General features: G+C 33.8%; 1 protein-coding gene across 1 annotated transcript; it reads right to left on the bottom strand.

The window, feature by feature from the left end:
- Positions 1-768: 768 nt before the first annotated feature.
- Positions 769-18,365, bottom strand: ivd (isovaleryl-CoA dehydrogenase). The gene is made up of 12 exons (XM_073827292.1): positions 18,083-18,365; positions 12,146-12,235; positions 12,001-12,052; positions 11,714-11,883; positions 8,904-8,997; positions 5,943-6,073; positions 5,678-5,774; positions 5,498-5,591; positions 5,324-5,405; positions 2,162-2,266; positions 1,958-2,030; positions 769-1,543 (listed from the first exon to the last, which is right to left on the bottom strand). Exons 1-12 carry the CDS (start codon positions 18,209-18,211, stop codon positions 1,410-1,412), a joined length of 1,251 nt encoding a protein of 416 aa, XP_073683393.1. The 5' UTR covers positions 18,212-18,365; the 3' UTR covers positions 769-1,409.
- Positions 18,366-18,659: the final 294 nt, after the last annotated feature.

Genomic DNA, 18,659 nt, shown 5'->3' with positions numbered 1-18,659 from the left:
ATCGGAAAGAGGCTTCATCGGAGAATATGACTTTGCCCCAGTCCTCAGCAGTCCATTTGTTATACTTTTTGCAGAAGATCAATCTGTCCCTGATGTTTTTTTTGGAGAGAAGTGGCTTCTTTGCTGCCCTTCTTGACACCAGGCCATCTTCCAAAAGTCTTGGCCTCACTGTGCGTCAGATGCGCTCACACCTGCCTGCTGCCATTCCTGAGCAAGCTCTGCACTGGTACCACTCCGATCCCGCAGCTGAATCCTCTTTAGGAGACCATCCTGGCGCTTGCTGGACTTTCTTGGACGCCCTGAAGCCTTCTTAACAATGCAGTGGAAAGTTTTTTCGGGATTAAGTTAATTTTCATGGAAAAGAAGGACTATGCAATTCATCTGATCACTCTTCATAACATTCTGGAGTATATGCAAATTGCTATTATAAAAACTTAAGCAGCAACTTTTCCAATTTCCAATATTTATGTAATTCTCAAAACTTTTGGCCACGACTGTACATTACAAAACTACATAATACGAAAACAAATTAAAATTGGAAGCGTTAATTAAAATAAACATTTTAGTTGAACTACTAAAATTCCTAGCACTAAAACTGACATTAAAAATAAATCAAAATAATTTTTTTTTTAAATCTGAAAATCAAAGCTAAAATATTAAGAAATACTGTAATATACACATAATACTAAAAGAACACTGGTGAATTAAGACATTTCTGAAAATAACTCAAATCTTAGAAAAAAAACTGACAGAAATTCAATACAAGCATATGAAAGACAGATTGCATTTATTCTAAACAATCATTTACTTCAAAAACATGAAGTGATTATTAAATAAGGCAGGATTCTGGAAACCCAAAGGTATGAGTCAATACAACAGCTTATTTCAAAAAAGTGCTACTTCTTTCGAATCTTAAGATTAAACCATCTTAAAATAAAAAGAAATCAAAGAGGGAAAGAATGTCTGAATTACACACTTCAATAAATATCCTCTATAAAGAAAAGCCCCAAATGATCATATTAGCGAGGCAGACGTGAAACACAGAATAGATTACAAAGACTGAACATGTTCTGAGAGAGAAAAAAAACTAGACAACTGCATGTGCTGTACAAAGGCTCATGGGAGAAATTAATTGCTCTGGCTGTTTCCATCATCATAAGCATTTTTTTTCCAGGTAATTAGGACTTAAGATAAATTTAAGTCGGTCCACTTTAAATTACATGAGGTTTGTGCTCTTACTGTATTAGTTCTTGTATGTGAGACCACTTCAACATGAATGCTTTATTACACTTTTGACATCCAATGAAAACACCATGACATAGCTTTGCATTATTGAAGGTGTTAAAACTAGAATGCTAGTTGAAATGAAATCTGTGTGGGATCAGATATACATTCGGTAAGTGCTGCTCTTATTTGAACATGGCATTGAAGGATCTGCCAATGATCATCCTTCTGACCTCACTGGTTCCAGCTCCAATCTCATAAAGTTTAGCGTCTCTTAAGAAGCGGCCCATTGGGTAGTCATTAATGTAACCGTTTCCACCTGAGAACAGACGCAAAAGTAAGTCAACAAGAACTTGAGTCATAAGTCCTGGGCTTATTGAATTAGCAAGACGTAATTTGCTGATGATTTGACACAATTGCGAATTGCTCCATTTCTGAGCTCATCTCAGAGTTGCTGTCTTAGCAACAGGACCAGTCTAACATTAGCTGTTGGATCGATATATAAGCATTTACAACCAATCAATCAATCAACACATCTTGGGCAAAACTAATTTGCATATACTGTACATCCCAAAAAGCATATGGCAACAGGTACATACAAGTTTGACTTGTTTGTCATTTATCCACCCAGTAAGAATGAATTAAGACAGAAGGGTTTGGCCCTGATCTGTGTCTTAGGTACGTCCGGAGCTATTTCTTGTAGTTTCTGCTGTGCTAACTATTAGGCACTCACCCAGGCATTGAATTCCATCCAAGGCAACTTGAGTCGCGTTCTCAGCACAATAAAGGATTACCCCAGCACAGTCCTACAATAACATCACAAATCAATACTGCCACTACATACACTGCAACGACTGCATGCATCATTTCCAGGCTGATATGTAACATTTTAAAAAGAAAGCAGTCAAATAACACAAAGTGGGTAAAGAGCTCTTACCTTAGCACTGAAATGGCCTTTGTCACAAGCACGGGCAACGTTGTATAAATACTGTCGACAAGAGCTAAGCCGTGTGTACATATCAGCCATTTTTCCTTGCATTAGCTAGTCAATGGGGAAAATAAATGTGAATAATTTTATTGGCAAGGAAATACATTTAATAACTTTTTCTATTTGAAAGAAATGAATACTTTTATTCAGCAAGGATGTGTTAAATTGATAAGTGATATTTATGATCAAATAAATGGAACTTTGATGACTTAAAAGACTTATAACAATAAAAATCTTACTGATCCCAAATGTTTGAGCAGCAGTGTATGTACATGTGATTTTTTGTTCATTTTTTTTTTTTAAATAAACTTTCATAGATTTCATACAAACTTCCTTCACGTTGTCATTATGGGGTAATGTTCGTAATGAAAATTTTTTTCGACCGTTCGATGAAAAAAATTTAATCCATTTTGGAATAAGGCTGTAACAACAAAATGTGGAAAAAGTGAAGCGCTGTGAATACTTTCCGGATGCACTTTACACCCTTGAAACGCCCTTGAAACGCCCTTGAAATTAAAACAACAACGTCAGACGCTTTTGAAGTTGGAGGATAAAATGAGATCAAGTTTTTGGCCCTACCCTAATTTTATGTACTAGAGTACACAGATGAAGAACTAACAGCACATGACTTTGATTACTTAAAGGGATATTTCACCCCAAAATTTAAATTTGATGTTAAGATCTGCTTACCCCCAGGGCTTCTAAGATGTAGGTGACTTTGTTTCTTTAGTAGAACATAAACACAGATTTTTAACTCAAACTGTTGCAGTCTGTCATCATATAATGGCAGTCAATGGGGTCCACGGCTTTGAGAGACAAAAAAAAAATAAATAAAAAATACATAGACAAAACCAAATTAAACCCTGGGGCTCGTGACGATACATTGAGGTCTTAACTCAAGAAACAATAGGTCTGTACAAGAAACTGAACAGTACTTATATCATTTTTACCTCTGATCCACCACAATGTCCAACTGACCTGAGCCGGCATATGACGAAGAGCAAGCAACCATAACTTCAATTGATCAGGCTCAAAAGTTGGGAGTTGGTGAAAAGCCAACACTCCCGGATGAGTTTGCGCAAGCAAACGTAATCTTTTAGTTTAATCAGTTGCAACAATCAGAATAAGCACAAGTAATTACCATTTTGAGTAGCCATCTTATCCACAATCTCTCTGCGTAAACAAAAAGTGACGTATACGCACGACAGATCACATTGACACGTCGGCTGTTGTGAAGGCGCTCAGGACCGTTGGATATTGCTGTGGACCAAAGGTAAAAAATGCTGTTCAGTTTCTTGCACAGACCGATTGTTTGGTGTCTTAAGACCTCAATGTATCTTACGAGCCTCAGGGTTTAATTTGGTTTTATCTGTGTAAAGCTGTGGGTTCCCATTGACTGCCATTATATGACTAACAGACTGCAACAGTTTAGTTAAAAATCTTTGTTTGTGTTCTACTGAAGAAACAAAGTCACCTACATCTTGGATCCCCTGGGGGTATGCAGATAAACATCAAATTTAAATTTTTGGGTGAACTATCCCTTTAATGCATGAAGTCATAAATGCCCATTGCAGAACTAGTGCAATATGAGCATTTGTGGTTCAAAAGAACATCCTTTTTTTTTTATTATTAGATAAGACACTTATTCCTCAGCTGGTATTGTGTAGAGCCCTTCAAAGCTGCATTGAAACTGCAATTTCTGATGGACTTTCAACCTGTTGATCCCCATTGAAGTCCACTATATGGAGAAAAATCTTGGAATGTTTCCTCAAAATCCTTAATTTCTTTTCAACTGAAGAAGAAAAGACATGAACACCTTGGATGACACGGGGGTGAGTAAATTATTAGGATTTTTTATTCTGGAAGTGAACTAATCCTTTAATTTCTTTCATAAGTATAATGATGGATACGAGTAGTAATATGGTTCTAATTATATGTTAAAAATCATGTGAGACCCTGGACCACAAAATCAGTCTAGCATGGGTATATATGTAGCAATAGCCAAAAATACATTGTATGGGTCAAAATTATAAAAAAAAAATTTAAGAATAAAGATCATGTTCCATGAAGATATTTTGTACATCTCCTACCATAAATATATCAAAACATAATTTTTGATTAGTAATATGCATTGCTAAGAACTTCATTTGGACAACTTTAAAGGTGATTTCCTCAAACATTTTGATTTTTTTGCACCCTCAGATTACAGATTTGTATCTCAGCCAAATATTGTCCTATCCTAACAACCATACATCAATAGTAAGCTTATTTATTCAGCTTTCAGATGATGTGTAAACCTTAATTTAAAAAATTGACCCTTATGACTGATTTTGTGGTCAGGGTCACATATAATGTTCATTACTGTTAAAGAAAGCTATTATAAAGCAATATATGTGACCCTGGACCACAAAACCAGTCTTAAGTCGCTGGGGTATATTTGTAGCAATAGCCAAAAATACATTGTATGGGTCAAAATTATTGATTTTTCTTTTATGTCAAAAATCATTAGGAAATTAAGTAAAGATCATGTTCCATGAAGATTTTTTGTAAAATTCTTACTGTAAACCTATCAAAATGTAATTTTTGATTAGTAATATGCATTGCTAAGAACTTAATTTGGACAACTTTAAAGGTGATTTTCTCAGTATTTTGATTTTTTGCACCCTTAGATTCCAGATTTTCAAATAGATGTATCTCAGCCAAATATTGTCCTATCCAAACAAACCATACAACAATAGAAAGCTTATTTTTTGAGCTTTCATATGATGTATATATCTCAGTTTTGTAAAATTTAACCTTATGACTGGTTTTGTGGTCCAGGGTCACATATATGGTTTATGATGGAAAAAAGTTTCCATTTAAAACTAGTTTTAACTTTATTAGGATTTTAGGATTTAGGATTTTCATTTGTTGGACATGTAACAGGTTGTTGAGCACATATCTAGCACAACATCTCATTTCAAAGTATTGTATTATTTATTAAAAATAAATGCATGAACTCAAAAACACAATAGGTGAGGGTGTTGGCAAATGTAATTTAATCTATTAGTAGACAAATATAAAACATGTTGGACAAACAAATCCTTGCATATTTCAGAGTGAAAAGCATACCTGGAAGGTGCCGATTTTCTGTCCAAAGGCTTCACGAACATGTAGGTAAGGAATTGCATGGTCAAGCACAGCTTGCATGATGCTGAAGGAATGCATAAAAAAATGATGAAAAATAACTATTTGACAGTTTCCATGTCTAAGTATGCTATTGAAAATGAACAGAGCAACAATTACCCAACAGGTCCAGCAGACAAGACGAGTCTCTCTAGGTCCAGGCCGCTCATCAAAACATACACTCCTTTATTTACCGGGCCCAGTATGTTTTCCGCTGAAAGCACAACAGACCATCTTAATCTGTTGTTTGGACCACCAACATATTCAGACTCACAAATATGCATAACAGGCTTCACACACCAGGGATCTTGCAGTCTTCAAAGATGAGTTCACAGGTGTTAGATCCTCTCATTCCCAGTTTATCCAGCTTCTGCGCTGTGCTAAATCCTGGCATGCCCTTCAAGAACACAAGCACAATGACTATGATACGCTTATCTATTGAAGTTGCTGCTTTCCTGATCAACAGATTAAAAATGAAACGTTCAATCAGATTCTAAACGCAAGGTGTAATATGATTTCAGACCGAACAGTAAACCATAATCAATCATTCAAAAGGACATCTAACCTTCTCTACGATGAAAGCAGTGATGCCACGGGCTGCTGCCTCTGGGTCTGTTTTAGCGTACACAATCACAACATCTGCATCTGGTCCGTTCGTAATCCAGAACTTATTACCATTCAACACGTAATGATCCCCTAAAAGATGACAGATCAAAGAGAAAATAAGGTTATAATACAGCCAAACGTGTTGTTATAGCCCCTGATGGTACATTCAAAAAATAGCTGTATTCTGATTAAATCATTTTTATGCAAGAAATATAAATAACACGTCATTACATTATAGGTGTTTTGCCAGTGGCACATTTCTTTTAAAGCCACTGTAATGGTATAAATAAACATCACAAGCCTACATTACCAACACTCATTTAAAGAAGCAATGCACAATATTTCAATAGCAATTTATTACATTGCTTTATTTTATTTCATTGGCAACATTAGCAATATATACTGCTGTTCAAAAGTTTGGAATCAGTAAGATTTATGTTTTTTAAAGTCTTTATGCTCATCAAAGTTTCATTTATTTGATTAAAAATACAGAAGTAGTAATATTATTGTAGTTTGCAATAATAGCTTTCTATTTTAATATACTTTAAAATATAATTTATTTCTGTGATGAAAGTAAAATTTTCATCAGCCATTACACTCCATTTTGGCTCATCAAGGCTGTGTTTATTTGACTAAAAATACATAAAAACATTAATATTGTGAAATATTTTTGCAATTTAAAATAGTGTTTTTTATGTGCTTTAAAATAGAATTTACTCCTGAGATGCAAAGCTACATTTTCAGCATCATTACTCCAGTCTTTAGTGTCACATGATCCTTCAGAAATCATTTTAATATGCTGATTTATTACTTTTATTATCAATATCAATGTTAATTCTTTGGAACCTGTGATTCTTTGATGGAACAAAAAGTGAAAAAGAACAGCATTTATTCAAAATAGACATTTTCTAACAAGATAAGTCTCAACTATCACTTTTTATCAATTTAGCACATCCTTGCTGAATAAAAGTATTCATTTCTTTCAAACTAAAAAAGAAAGAAAAAAATACTGACCATTATCTTTGAATGATAGTATACTGTTACAAAATATTTCTATCTTAAATAAATGCTGTTCTTTTTAGCTTGTTATTCATTACAGAACCTTGAAAAAAAGTATCAGAAGTTGCAAAAAATATTAATCAGCACAAGCGCTTCCAACACTGATAATAAATCAGCCAATTAGAGTGATTTCTGAAGAATCATGTGACATTCAAGACTGAAGTAATCAGCTTTGCATTACAGGAATAAATTATATTTTAAAGGATATTAAAATAGAAAACCATTATTTTAAATTGCAATAATATTTCACAATATTAAAGTTTTTATATGTATTTTTAATCAAATAAACAGCCTTGATGAGCCAAAAAGACTTCTTTAAATAACATTAAAAAACGTACTGATCTCAAACTGCAGTGTATTAGCCGATGATGTATATTTATAGTACTAAAACAAAACTTTTAAATGTAATCTTTAGAAAATGCCAAAATGATGTCCATTTTTGATGTCTAAGTGACTGATTTTAGTTTTTATTGTTTTATTTTTACTTATTTTTACAAAGCATTGTATAATGTTAGTAATCGTAAGGAATCGTTTAAATACTGATGCATTCTGACTAATACAATATATGCTTTAAATATTTGTGCATAAATTACTACATATACAACTGTTCAAAAGTTTGGTGTCAGTAAGATTTTTAATGCTTTTTTATAGAAGTTCCTTATGCTCATCAAGGCTATATATATTTAATAAAAACACTTTTTTGAAATTTTATAGCAATTTAAAAATGTTCAGCTTTTCAAAATGAAACTGTTTTCTTTTTAATATAATTTAAAATAGAATTTATTCCTGTGAAGAATTTTAAGCATCATTATTTCAGTCTTCAGTGTCACATGATCCTTTAAAAAAACATTCTAATATGATGATTTATAATCAATGTTGGAAACAGATGTGCTGCTTAATATTTTTGGGACCTGTGATACTTTTTTAAAGATTCTTTGATAAATCAAAAATGTAAAAGAACAGTGTTTATTATTTTTTTTAATAGAAATTAATACTGTTATTCAGCAAGGACAAGAGTTAAATTGAAAAAAGTGACAGCAAAGACTTATATTTCTATTTTGAATAAATGCAGTTTTTTTTTTTTTTACTTTTTATTCATCAAGAATCAAAGAAAAAAATATCACAGGTTCCAAATAAATATTGAGCAGAACAACCGTTTCCAACACTGATAATACATAAGCATATTAGAATGATTTCTGAAAGCATAAGAAATGACTACTATATTATTAATATTAAAGTATATTAAAATAGGAAACCAATATTAGAAATTTAAATAATATTTCACAATATTACTGATTTTTCTGTATTTTTGATCAAATAAATACATAGCATAAGAGATTCCATTAAAAAAAAAATCTTACTGCTCCCACATTTTTAAACAGCATTTTATTTAAAATTTCATTTTATTCCTGTTTTGTCAAAGCTGAAGACAAACCTGTAATGTATCAGCAACATTACTTCAGTCTTCAGTGTCACATGATCATTCAGAAATGATTTTAATATGCAGATTTCTTTATTATTATCAATGTTCAAAACACTTTAGTTGCTTTTTATGAAAACTGATACATTTGTCAGGATTCTTTAATGGAAACCGCTTCTATATGAAAATCTCTTTGCTGTCACATTGGATCAATATAATGCATTCTTAACAAAAGTAATAATTTATTTCAAAATACAAACTTTTGAACAGTAGTATATATCAAATGACATATATCTAACAAACCAGTCAACAAATAACATGCACAAGCACGTATATCTAATCAGTTCTGACATCTCCATGGCACTGATGTAACAATGCCTATTTTAGCAACAGACAGTGGAGACTAACAGAGCAGCAGAGTGATAACAGAAGGCCAGTCACCTTGTTTTTTCGCTGTCAGTCTCATGGACACCACATCAGAGCCAGAGTTGTTCTCACTCATGGCCAAGGCACCCACATGCTCCCCTGTCATCAACTAAAGCACAAACATACAATAATTGTGAAAAACAACCAAAACCCCAAAAATACATGAATAACCTAAATGCATTTAATTAATCTTTGTTTACAGTGTGAAAAGAGTGGGATTTTCCCTAATGCATCATGCAGGGCTCGCAAAATCTCAGAGAGTAGTCTAAATGTCAATCAAAAATATTTTCAATATACAAATATCAAGGAATTTTATTTCACTATTTACAGGGTATCTGCAGAAGTTTTAAATATTAAAGGCAATTTCCAACCCTTTTTAAGAGCTGCACAAGTAAAATAAACACAGTATGAGTGGGGTTGGACAATGTATGGTACCATATTAAGCCATAAAACAACATGATTTACAGTTCAGATACAGGTTTTCACAAAAACAAAAACATATATAATGGCATTTTAGCATTTATACCATTAAAATGGATAAATTAAGAATATAATTATATTTATTTTAAACATAAATATTAATACATTTATTATATTTTTATTATTAATAAAAATATTAAATCTTAATTAGAGGTCGACCGATATTGGATTTTACTGATATCGATATCTAGGTTGGACCACACTGGTCGATACCGATTAATCAACCGATAGTTTTTAAAATGGATACTGAATGGAAACTAAAATAGCGGTCTTCTATGTAAAATAAGGGACTGAGCTATACTTTGTAAGAAAATGTATTAATATTAATTATATATTGAGCATTAAAGTTAGTTCATAGCTCATTAATGTTAACAAAAGCAACATTTAAAAATATCAGTAAATGTAGAAATGAACACATTAACCAGGAAAAAAAAAATACATCTATTCTACAGCTTTTATCAATCTTAGTGAATGCAACAAATGTACTCTTGTGAAGTGTTACCATTTCATATCAACATTCAAGCTAAAGATCTTTAAACATCTACACAAAAGCCATATTACTGAAATTACATCATATTTGTATCATATTCTTCTATTCTAGAACACTTACCATCCAATCAAAATGACAAAATATTTTAGTCACAAACCGAACTAAAGCCCAGCGTTGCACCCAGGATATCTCGTATCAATTATCACACACACCGGACGCTTCACATTTAGTTCAAACGGCGGTCTGAAACTGTTTATTTAATCACCAAACGGACATAAGTTTACTTCAAGAATGATCAAAAGGCGTCATAGTTGAATTTGAAGTTCGCTGTTTGAAACAACAGAGCAAACAAGCATTCTCAGTCACTTCAGCAACGGATGCAACCCAGAAAAACTATCGGCATGGATTTTTGTGATAACCGATAATTCCACTAATCAACTATCGGTGCCGATTAATCGGTCAACCTCTAGTCTAAATTGTTTAGATTTTTAGAAAGCACATTAACCTCTTTCACATTTACAACTCTATGTGTTTGTTGGATAAAAACATGGGTATATATAATAATAATCTGACCACAAACAGCTGAAAAATTGATTGGAAATGCAAATTCATTCTCTGCCACGAGGTGGCGCTTTAGGAGCGCTGAAATATTACGCTTTCCCTAGTAATATGAAATACCAGCGACACCATTCCAGGACAGCCAGTTCCCTTCAGATACATTCATATAAAGACATTCGTGCTGCATTTTGACTTTGAAACGTGCAGCATGCATTTTTATTCCGTGACATCATTGCATTTTGAAGTTTTATCCAGCCATATCGCGACACCCGTCTTTTCGTTCCCAACTGTAAGACCTCTTAAACTTATAATTAAGACTTTTCTTATACTATTTGACACATTTAAAATGTTTTATAGTCTTAAATTTGATACAACTGAATTGAGGTGTTTTTAAGGACCTGCAGGAGCCCTCTCCTTTAAAGGTGCCATAGAATGCATTGAGAGAATATTTAAAATTGTTCTCTGATATCTACATAGACGGTATATGGCATAGGAAAGGGCAAAAAATCTCCAGAAATGGTTTTACAGGTCCATTTACAACCCTAGGATTTGTCCCTATAATGAAATGCTCTGTTTTTGCCTTATTTGGAAGCTTCATGAATATTAATGAGCTCTGCTCTGATTGGCTGTTTCACAGAGCTCAATAGCTCACACATGGATAAAAATATATATTTAATTAGGAGCTCTAGCCGCTTTTAATATGCGGTTTGTTGAATCTGCCGTTTTGAATCGCCGACATTTTAGTTGTTTATGTGGTAAGTGAAATCCTATGTATTGCAATGTAACAGGCTAGTGCTAGCATTAAGCTAACCGTGTCCCTTGAGTGACTCGCCATGTTTAACTGATGTGCTGACGTTACCGATGATTGGGCGATGCAAATGTTGGAGGCGTAACTATTAACGATCTCGGCTGTAACACCGACTGTTTCGTAACAGTCGGTGTTATGTTGGAATTGACCTATTTTTGGGTGGTCTTTTGCAAACACTAGATTTATATAAGAAGGAGGAAACGATGGTGTTTGAGACTCATGGTATGTCATGTCCATGTACACAACTGTTATTATTTAACTATGCCAAGGTAAATTCAGTTTTCCATTCTATGGCACCTTAAGATAGCCCGTCGGGGCCGGTGAAACATTTTGGTAGCCTGACTGGAAAACACAACATCGGGCTAGCGCTTTTGCGAGCCCTGATTATGTCATAGGATTTAGAAAGCTGGTTTAGTAATGAAAACAAAAAAACAAAGGTAACAGACAGCAGTTTCGTTAAGCTAAACTAATAAATGTCTTGACTCACACCTTCGGCATGTACTTCTCTTTCTGCTTCTGATTAGCATGTCGCACCATCTGATTTACACACAAGTTGGAGTGCGCGCCATAGCTGAGAGCAATAGCTGCTGAAGCACGGGAGATCTCCTCCATAACAATCACGTGATCAAGGTAGCCCAATCCCGTTCCACCGTACTCCACTGCGCACATGCATAAAAACATCACAATTTTATGTTTTCCAAAGAGAATCCCATCAGATTGTGCTCAATATTGTCTCAAATACAATATTGTTTAAGAAAGCTTGTAAATGGTCCAACCTGGAGCAGTAACTCCCAGCAGTCCAAGCTCACCCATCTCCTTCCAAAACTCCTATTAAAAAAAAAAAAAAAAAAAGATGAGGATTCATTACTCAGGATTATTACAGAGAGACTCCTGAGATACTGGTCATATACAGGAACTCACCCTCATGCGGGGAAACTCGTTTTTCTTGTCAATCTCATCAGCGTAGGGAGTGAGTTTCTCCTGGCAGAATCTCTGGACTGTCTGTCTGAGCTGGAGTTCAAAAGAAAGATGTATAATAAACACAGGGCAGACTGTCCACAAATAACATAAGCTGCCAACAACCTCAACAAAACAATTCAATGACACTAAACGTACACTTTTAGCATTAAGTCCCTCACAAAAAAATTAAATAATAATAATAATAAACACTAGAGGTCGACCAATATTGGATTTTACCGATACCAATAGCTAGGTTGGACCACACTGGCTGATACCAATTAATTGACCGATAGTTTTTAAAATGGATACTGAATGGAAACTAAAATGGGAACAGGACCATGCTTTGTAAGAAAATGTTTTAATAATAATTATATATTTAGCATTAAAGTTAATTAATAGATAATTATTGTTAACAAATGCAACTTAAACATTTGAAAATATCACATTACAACACATTAACCAGGAAAAATACATTTTTTCCACAGCTTGTTACAATTTCATATAAACATTCAAGCTAAACATCTACACAAAAGCCCTAGCATTGAAATTACATCATATTTGTATCATATTCTTCTATTCTAGAACACTTGATGAATATCTAATCAAAATAACTAAATATTTTAGTCATAAACCGAACAAAATCCCAGCGCTGCGACCAGGACATCTCAATATCAATTAGTGAAGAAATATCAATATCAATAATCACACACACCGTTCGAATCCTCTCAGACTTAATAGCAAACATACTGCTGTCTTTCAAGTAATTACTAAGTAATGATGTGAAATCATGCACTATAATTCGTTGTCGATGTTTTAAAGGCACATGTGAAGTGTCCCACTCCGTTTAGCGTGCAGTATCACGTGTGTAAACGTACAGCACATGTTGTCAGTGATTTCTGCTTCTAGAGGCCGCTCTCGTACTGTAAAATAACAGGGAGCCTATAGATATATATACTGTAGATATATACACACGTTCTATGCAGCTTCAGCAACGGTTGCAACCCGGCATTGATTTTTGCCGATAACCGATAGTTCCGCCAATCAACTATCGGTACCGATTAATCGGCAAAACCAATACATCGGTCGACCTCTAATAAATACAGTGGCAGTAATAACATGGTATAGTAACTATGTGGAAACTAATGAGCGCTTGTGCCAAAAATGGCACCAAATTGAACAAAAATGCCACTTAAATTTAAGACAAAGGGGGAAAAATGCCCCTGCACAATTAAACAATATAGTACTGCTGTCTAGATTAAAATGAAATATGAACATTTATGAAAAGTGTCAATTTGCAGAATTACATTTAGATTCACTCACACTGCATCAGATATTACACGCTGTTTTGTGCAGCGTGGAGCCTTATAACCAATCAAACGCATTTCTGTTGAACTTGTTGAAATGTATTGGCCACTCAGAGGTGCTTAGATTAGTCAGTGCTGAAAACGCACCAATCAGAGGCGCTTTGATTAGTCAGTGCTGAAAATGGACCAATCAGATGTGCTGAAAACACCGGAGCTGTGTTGAGTCATAGTGCATACTCGCAAATTTCCTCATTAGGGATGCTCATTTCGGTTAATTTTCCTGACCGACAACCGCTGCTCGTTATCCGAACATTAACCGTTAACTGATAAAATTAGAATAATAAATTAGTTTAAAATAAAAATAGAATGCACGAGTATCTGTGATGATACATTAAAAATACAAACAAATGTTTTATTTTAACATGCAAACAGCAGCATACAGAGCAACAACAAAAACTGTATTGACATACTTAAATTATCACGCATCAGCAGCGGTTCTGAGAACAGAGAAAATCTGAATGAAAAAAAAAAGAATAATATAAATAGGCCTACACTAAATATGTATAAATTAAATAACTACCTAATAAAGATGACAAAACTAAAACACACTGAATCCTTTGAAGAACTGTACCGGTCTTATTCTTCTCGTCGGACATAAAAATATATTGCAGGCCAGCCAATACCTCAGTGTGCCTAGTTTTTAACATGTCCACATGCTGTACGGATAGGCAGGACCGCTGCCTGTTAACTCTTAGATCCGCGAAAAAAACACCATCACAAAAACCCTTTCAATTTGCGGTTCGGGACTTCCATCCACTGTCATATGCGTGAGGAGAAGCGCGTGTTTTACAGCGTTCAGCAATAGCCAATCACAGACATGTATGTTGATTTGATTATCACTGTGGCCAATCAGAGGAGGCTATGTTACAATCCACTCACCAACCAAAGTGCTGGTTTCAGTTTTGCTGACTTCTACACTTTCGCGAACTCTCTTATTAAAACAAAACATTAAAAATCTCACTGTCCAAAAACTTTTGACTGATTACGCTTTTGTTTGCGTATTCTACTCCAGAGCGCGTGCACAAGTTACGTGACTGATGCCAAACTCGTGCTCATGACAGTTGGACGTGGCTGTGTATCAAAGGTAAAAAATGATATAAATACTGTTCAGTTTCTCACAAAAAAACAAAGTGTTGGCATTATATAAATAAGAGATTAATTGTGCAGTGTAAAGGTTATTTTATTACTTTTTAATAAGTTTATGAGATTGCGATGAACTACTCTAGGATGAGTGATAGCTTTCCAGTGATTGTAACGGGAGCGCCTATTGCGCACTTTCTAGACTATAATTCATTCAGAATTTGAATACATTCACTCACGGATTCACTCTCTGATAACCCAATAACGCCACTTGCCATGGAGTTGCATATACTACATCAGTTTACTAAGTAAAGGTGAAGCAAAATATGTCTGTACAGCCACACTGCGCGTGAGTAAACGGATAACTTACAAATAGCATTATTTCTTTCACCATGCAGCAAACGTAAAAAAAAAAAAATAAAAAAAAAATAATCGGTTAAAATTCTTACTGTCGGTTAACGGTTAAACGGTCAATATGAGCATCCCTATTCCTCATCATAAACAACACAGTGCAGATACGATGTAAATAAAATATTAATTTCATAGCTTCAGTGATTATAACAAGGGTTTTGGCGTAACTTTTGCTAGACTTGGCGAACGTCATGGACCGACATGTTTGTCTGTGAAGCCAGAATGTGACGTGCCCAAAACTAAATCATAATAATAATAATAATACATAATATTGCAGCCCTAAGAACTGTTTTTTATATGTACAATTTAGATAAAATTTTTAAATGTCTATTATTATTGACAACAGTTTAAAATATTGATTAAATGTAAGTATTTGACATTAAAGACAATAATAAAATAGCCCCCACAAATGTAAAAAACTGCCCCTGGAATTCAATTCCAGAGGGCATATATTGCCCCTAACACAAAACAAATATTACGAAATATTATTTTAAATGCATAAAATCTACTAATGTTTTTGAGTAATTTTGTTTTATAGCACCTATATGCCTGCAGGAATCAATACACTTGCAGAATAAGTAATAATTTAAAAAAAAGGTTATTTTTGATAACAATTAACAAAAGCCAAAATCATTTAGTGCCAAAAAAGCTAAAATATATAAATTATTGATGGGACTTTGTTTTCCTTCAGAAATTCTAATATGCTTATTACAGTGTTGAAAACAGTTCTGTTATATTTCTCAGGGCCTTGCAGAACAGAAAGTTCACAAGAACAGCATTTATTAAACACAGAAATGTGACCCTGGACCACAAAACCAGTTATAAGGGTCAATGTTTTAATTGAGATTTTTACATCACTGAATAAAAAAAGCTTTCCATTGATGTAAGGTTTATTAGGATAGGACAATATTTAGCTGAGATACAACTATTTGAACTATTTGAATCTGAGGGTGCAAAAAAATCTAAATATTAAGAAAATCTCCTTTAAAGCTGTCCAAATGAAGTCCATAGCAATGCATATTACTAATCAAAAAATGTTGATATATTTACAGTAGGAAATTAGAGCATGATCTTTACTTAATATTCTAACGACGTTTGGCATTAAAGAAAAATCGATCATTTTAACCCGTTTAGTGTATTTTTGGCTATTGTTGTTTTGTGGTCCACAAATCTTTTGCAACTTTATAAATGTATTTCTTACCCTTTTCTGAAAAATAAGTATTAATTTCTTAATAAATATTGAACTTCAGAATTTTTTATGGTAGTTTCTATAATAAAATACACTTTTCCTCTTGGTTACTGTAAAGAAATTGGTTATTTCACACACATTTGACCAAGACACCATCAGTGTTGGGGGTAATGCATTACAAGTAACGCAAGTAACATAATAATATTACTTTTTCCAAGTAACTAGTAAAGTAGCGCATTACTTTTTAATTGACAAGAAAATATCTGAGTTACTTTTTCAAATAAGTAATGCCAGTTACTTTTTTCCAGATTTATTGATTAAAAGCTCTACTGTCCCCATGTTGAGAGAAATCGTAAGATGTTACTTTAGCTCTAGAATAAATGTGAGCATGCATTAATTCATCTCACTCACTAAAAAAAAAAAAAACAGATACAGCATTCCTCAAAATGAATAAAACAGTGAAATTCAACTGAGAATAGGACGCAAACCTGCAATAATTAAATATTAAATACAAATATCATTTTATTAACCGTTGTCTTTCCTGCCAACCTTCGATGATCCAATTCATCCATACTAATAAGCAAAAATTACTCAAGATAATATAACATCATTTGTATTTTTGTACAATTTGTATTCAAATATAATCATTTGTTTTACTGCTAAAGAGCTGACTTTTTTTTCTTCTGCGGTCTACTGTACAGACGTGAATTTACTTTTCTCCAAGCCTCAGGCTTTTGGTCTGAAAAGGTTTTTACATTTGCAAAAAATATAACTTTTTATATATTTAAAAAGATTTAAAAAGTAACGCAAAAGTAATATAACACATTACTTTCCATAAAAAGTAACTAAGTAATGTAATTAGTTACTTTTTTAGGGAGTAACTCAATATTGTAATGCATTACGTTTAACTTTCCCCAACACTGGACACCCTTACATATAAAAAAAAAAGAACTGGATTAATTTACACTGGACTAAGAAGAACATTTGCCTCCTCAGAAAACCATGACACTAAACTGATACATATCAAAAAAGAACGACAGAGTGCAGAGAGCCCAGAGTTGACAGGGGCACACTATAACATCCCCCATACCCCCAAACTGAGTGTGATTTTTGAAGGGGCCCCATATCAAATTCAGGGCCCAGAATTCCTAGTGACGCCATTGGAGCCATGTCCAAACTTATTATGACTTTCCAGTGGGCTTCTTTATTATCAAAGCTAATATAGGTTATATAAAAATGACCCTGTCCAATCAAAATGCTCCATTCGTTCACACCCACAAAGAATGCCCATTTAGCACAGAAAGCATAGATACTATGTCAGTCTATCATTTATTAGAAAGTAGAAACCTTAAAAAATATAACTTTAATTACATGATTACATGTTATTCACACAATAGCAATACATTATTCACCATTATTGGATTCTCTTTAATTATTATTATTTTTTTTTTTTCAATTTTCCTTTCTAAAATGTGACCCTGAAGCACAAAACCAGTCTTAAGTAGCACAGCTATATTTACCTTAACTTATAACTATACTTAAATATTTTAATGTCAAGTTTGATTCTGCACTTCGCGTGTTAGTAATGTAACGTCTCTCGTACTAACACGAATAGCTTCTTAGCCAGTGCTAATTGATGCTTTTATTAAACAATGAACACAACTGTGTTTATTTACCAAACAAATACAGTTTGAAGTTCTCAGAATTGTGTTAAAGGTCATCATGTACGCTAGCATAACAAACTAGCTCATCCCTAACCAAACTTAAACCGGATTTAAATTAAAAAAAAACGGTGACATTTCACGAAGTTTGGCAGCAGGTTAACGTTACGTAACCTGTGGGTGTGTGAGATACCTGGATCTGCTCCTCGGTAAGACCGTTCACGATGTCGTCCACTGGAACGGCTCCAGCGCATCCACGACGCGAAACACTGACATTAGCTACGCGCTGACAAAGACGCAATGCTCTTCTGACAGCCAACATTTTGGGAACTGTAGTGACTGCAGAATGGAAGCAGAACAAAACTGGGTTAAGTTAATTATATAGTTGCACTTGGACAGGTGAAGAGGGGAGGGAAGGAATTCCGAACTTCACTGAAATGCTCTGGAAAAGACTTGCCTTCTCCTTCTCTTGTGTTGTGTGCGTGACCTCTACCTGCCACTAGAGCTTTACTGCCACCTATAGCGAGGAAGGACAAACTACAGCACAACGCTATGACAACCATTACAAAACTGTAAAAATGGACTTTGAAATTTAAAATTCCTGTGAAACCAAAACTATGCTGTTAGTTTTGATGCAATTCCAAGTAAAGTTGTTTCATTATTACGTAATTCCGTGCATTCCATTAATACTGACCAACAACGACTGACTTGTGATATATTTACTGTTGATATTAATATTGTTAAATCAGAATCAGAATCAGAATCAGAAT

Source organism: Garra rufa, chromosome 21, assembly GCF_049309525.1.
Source record: "Garra rufa chromosome 21, GarRuf1.0, whole genome shotgun sequence".
In the NCBI taxonomy this organism is placed as follows: domain Eukaryota; kingdom Metazoa; phylum Chordata; class Actinopteri; order Cypriniformes; family Cyprinidae; genus Garra; species Garra rufa.
Note: the sequence above shows the minus strand (reverse complement) of the source record. Positions and strands in the feature narration are given on the sequence as shown.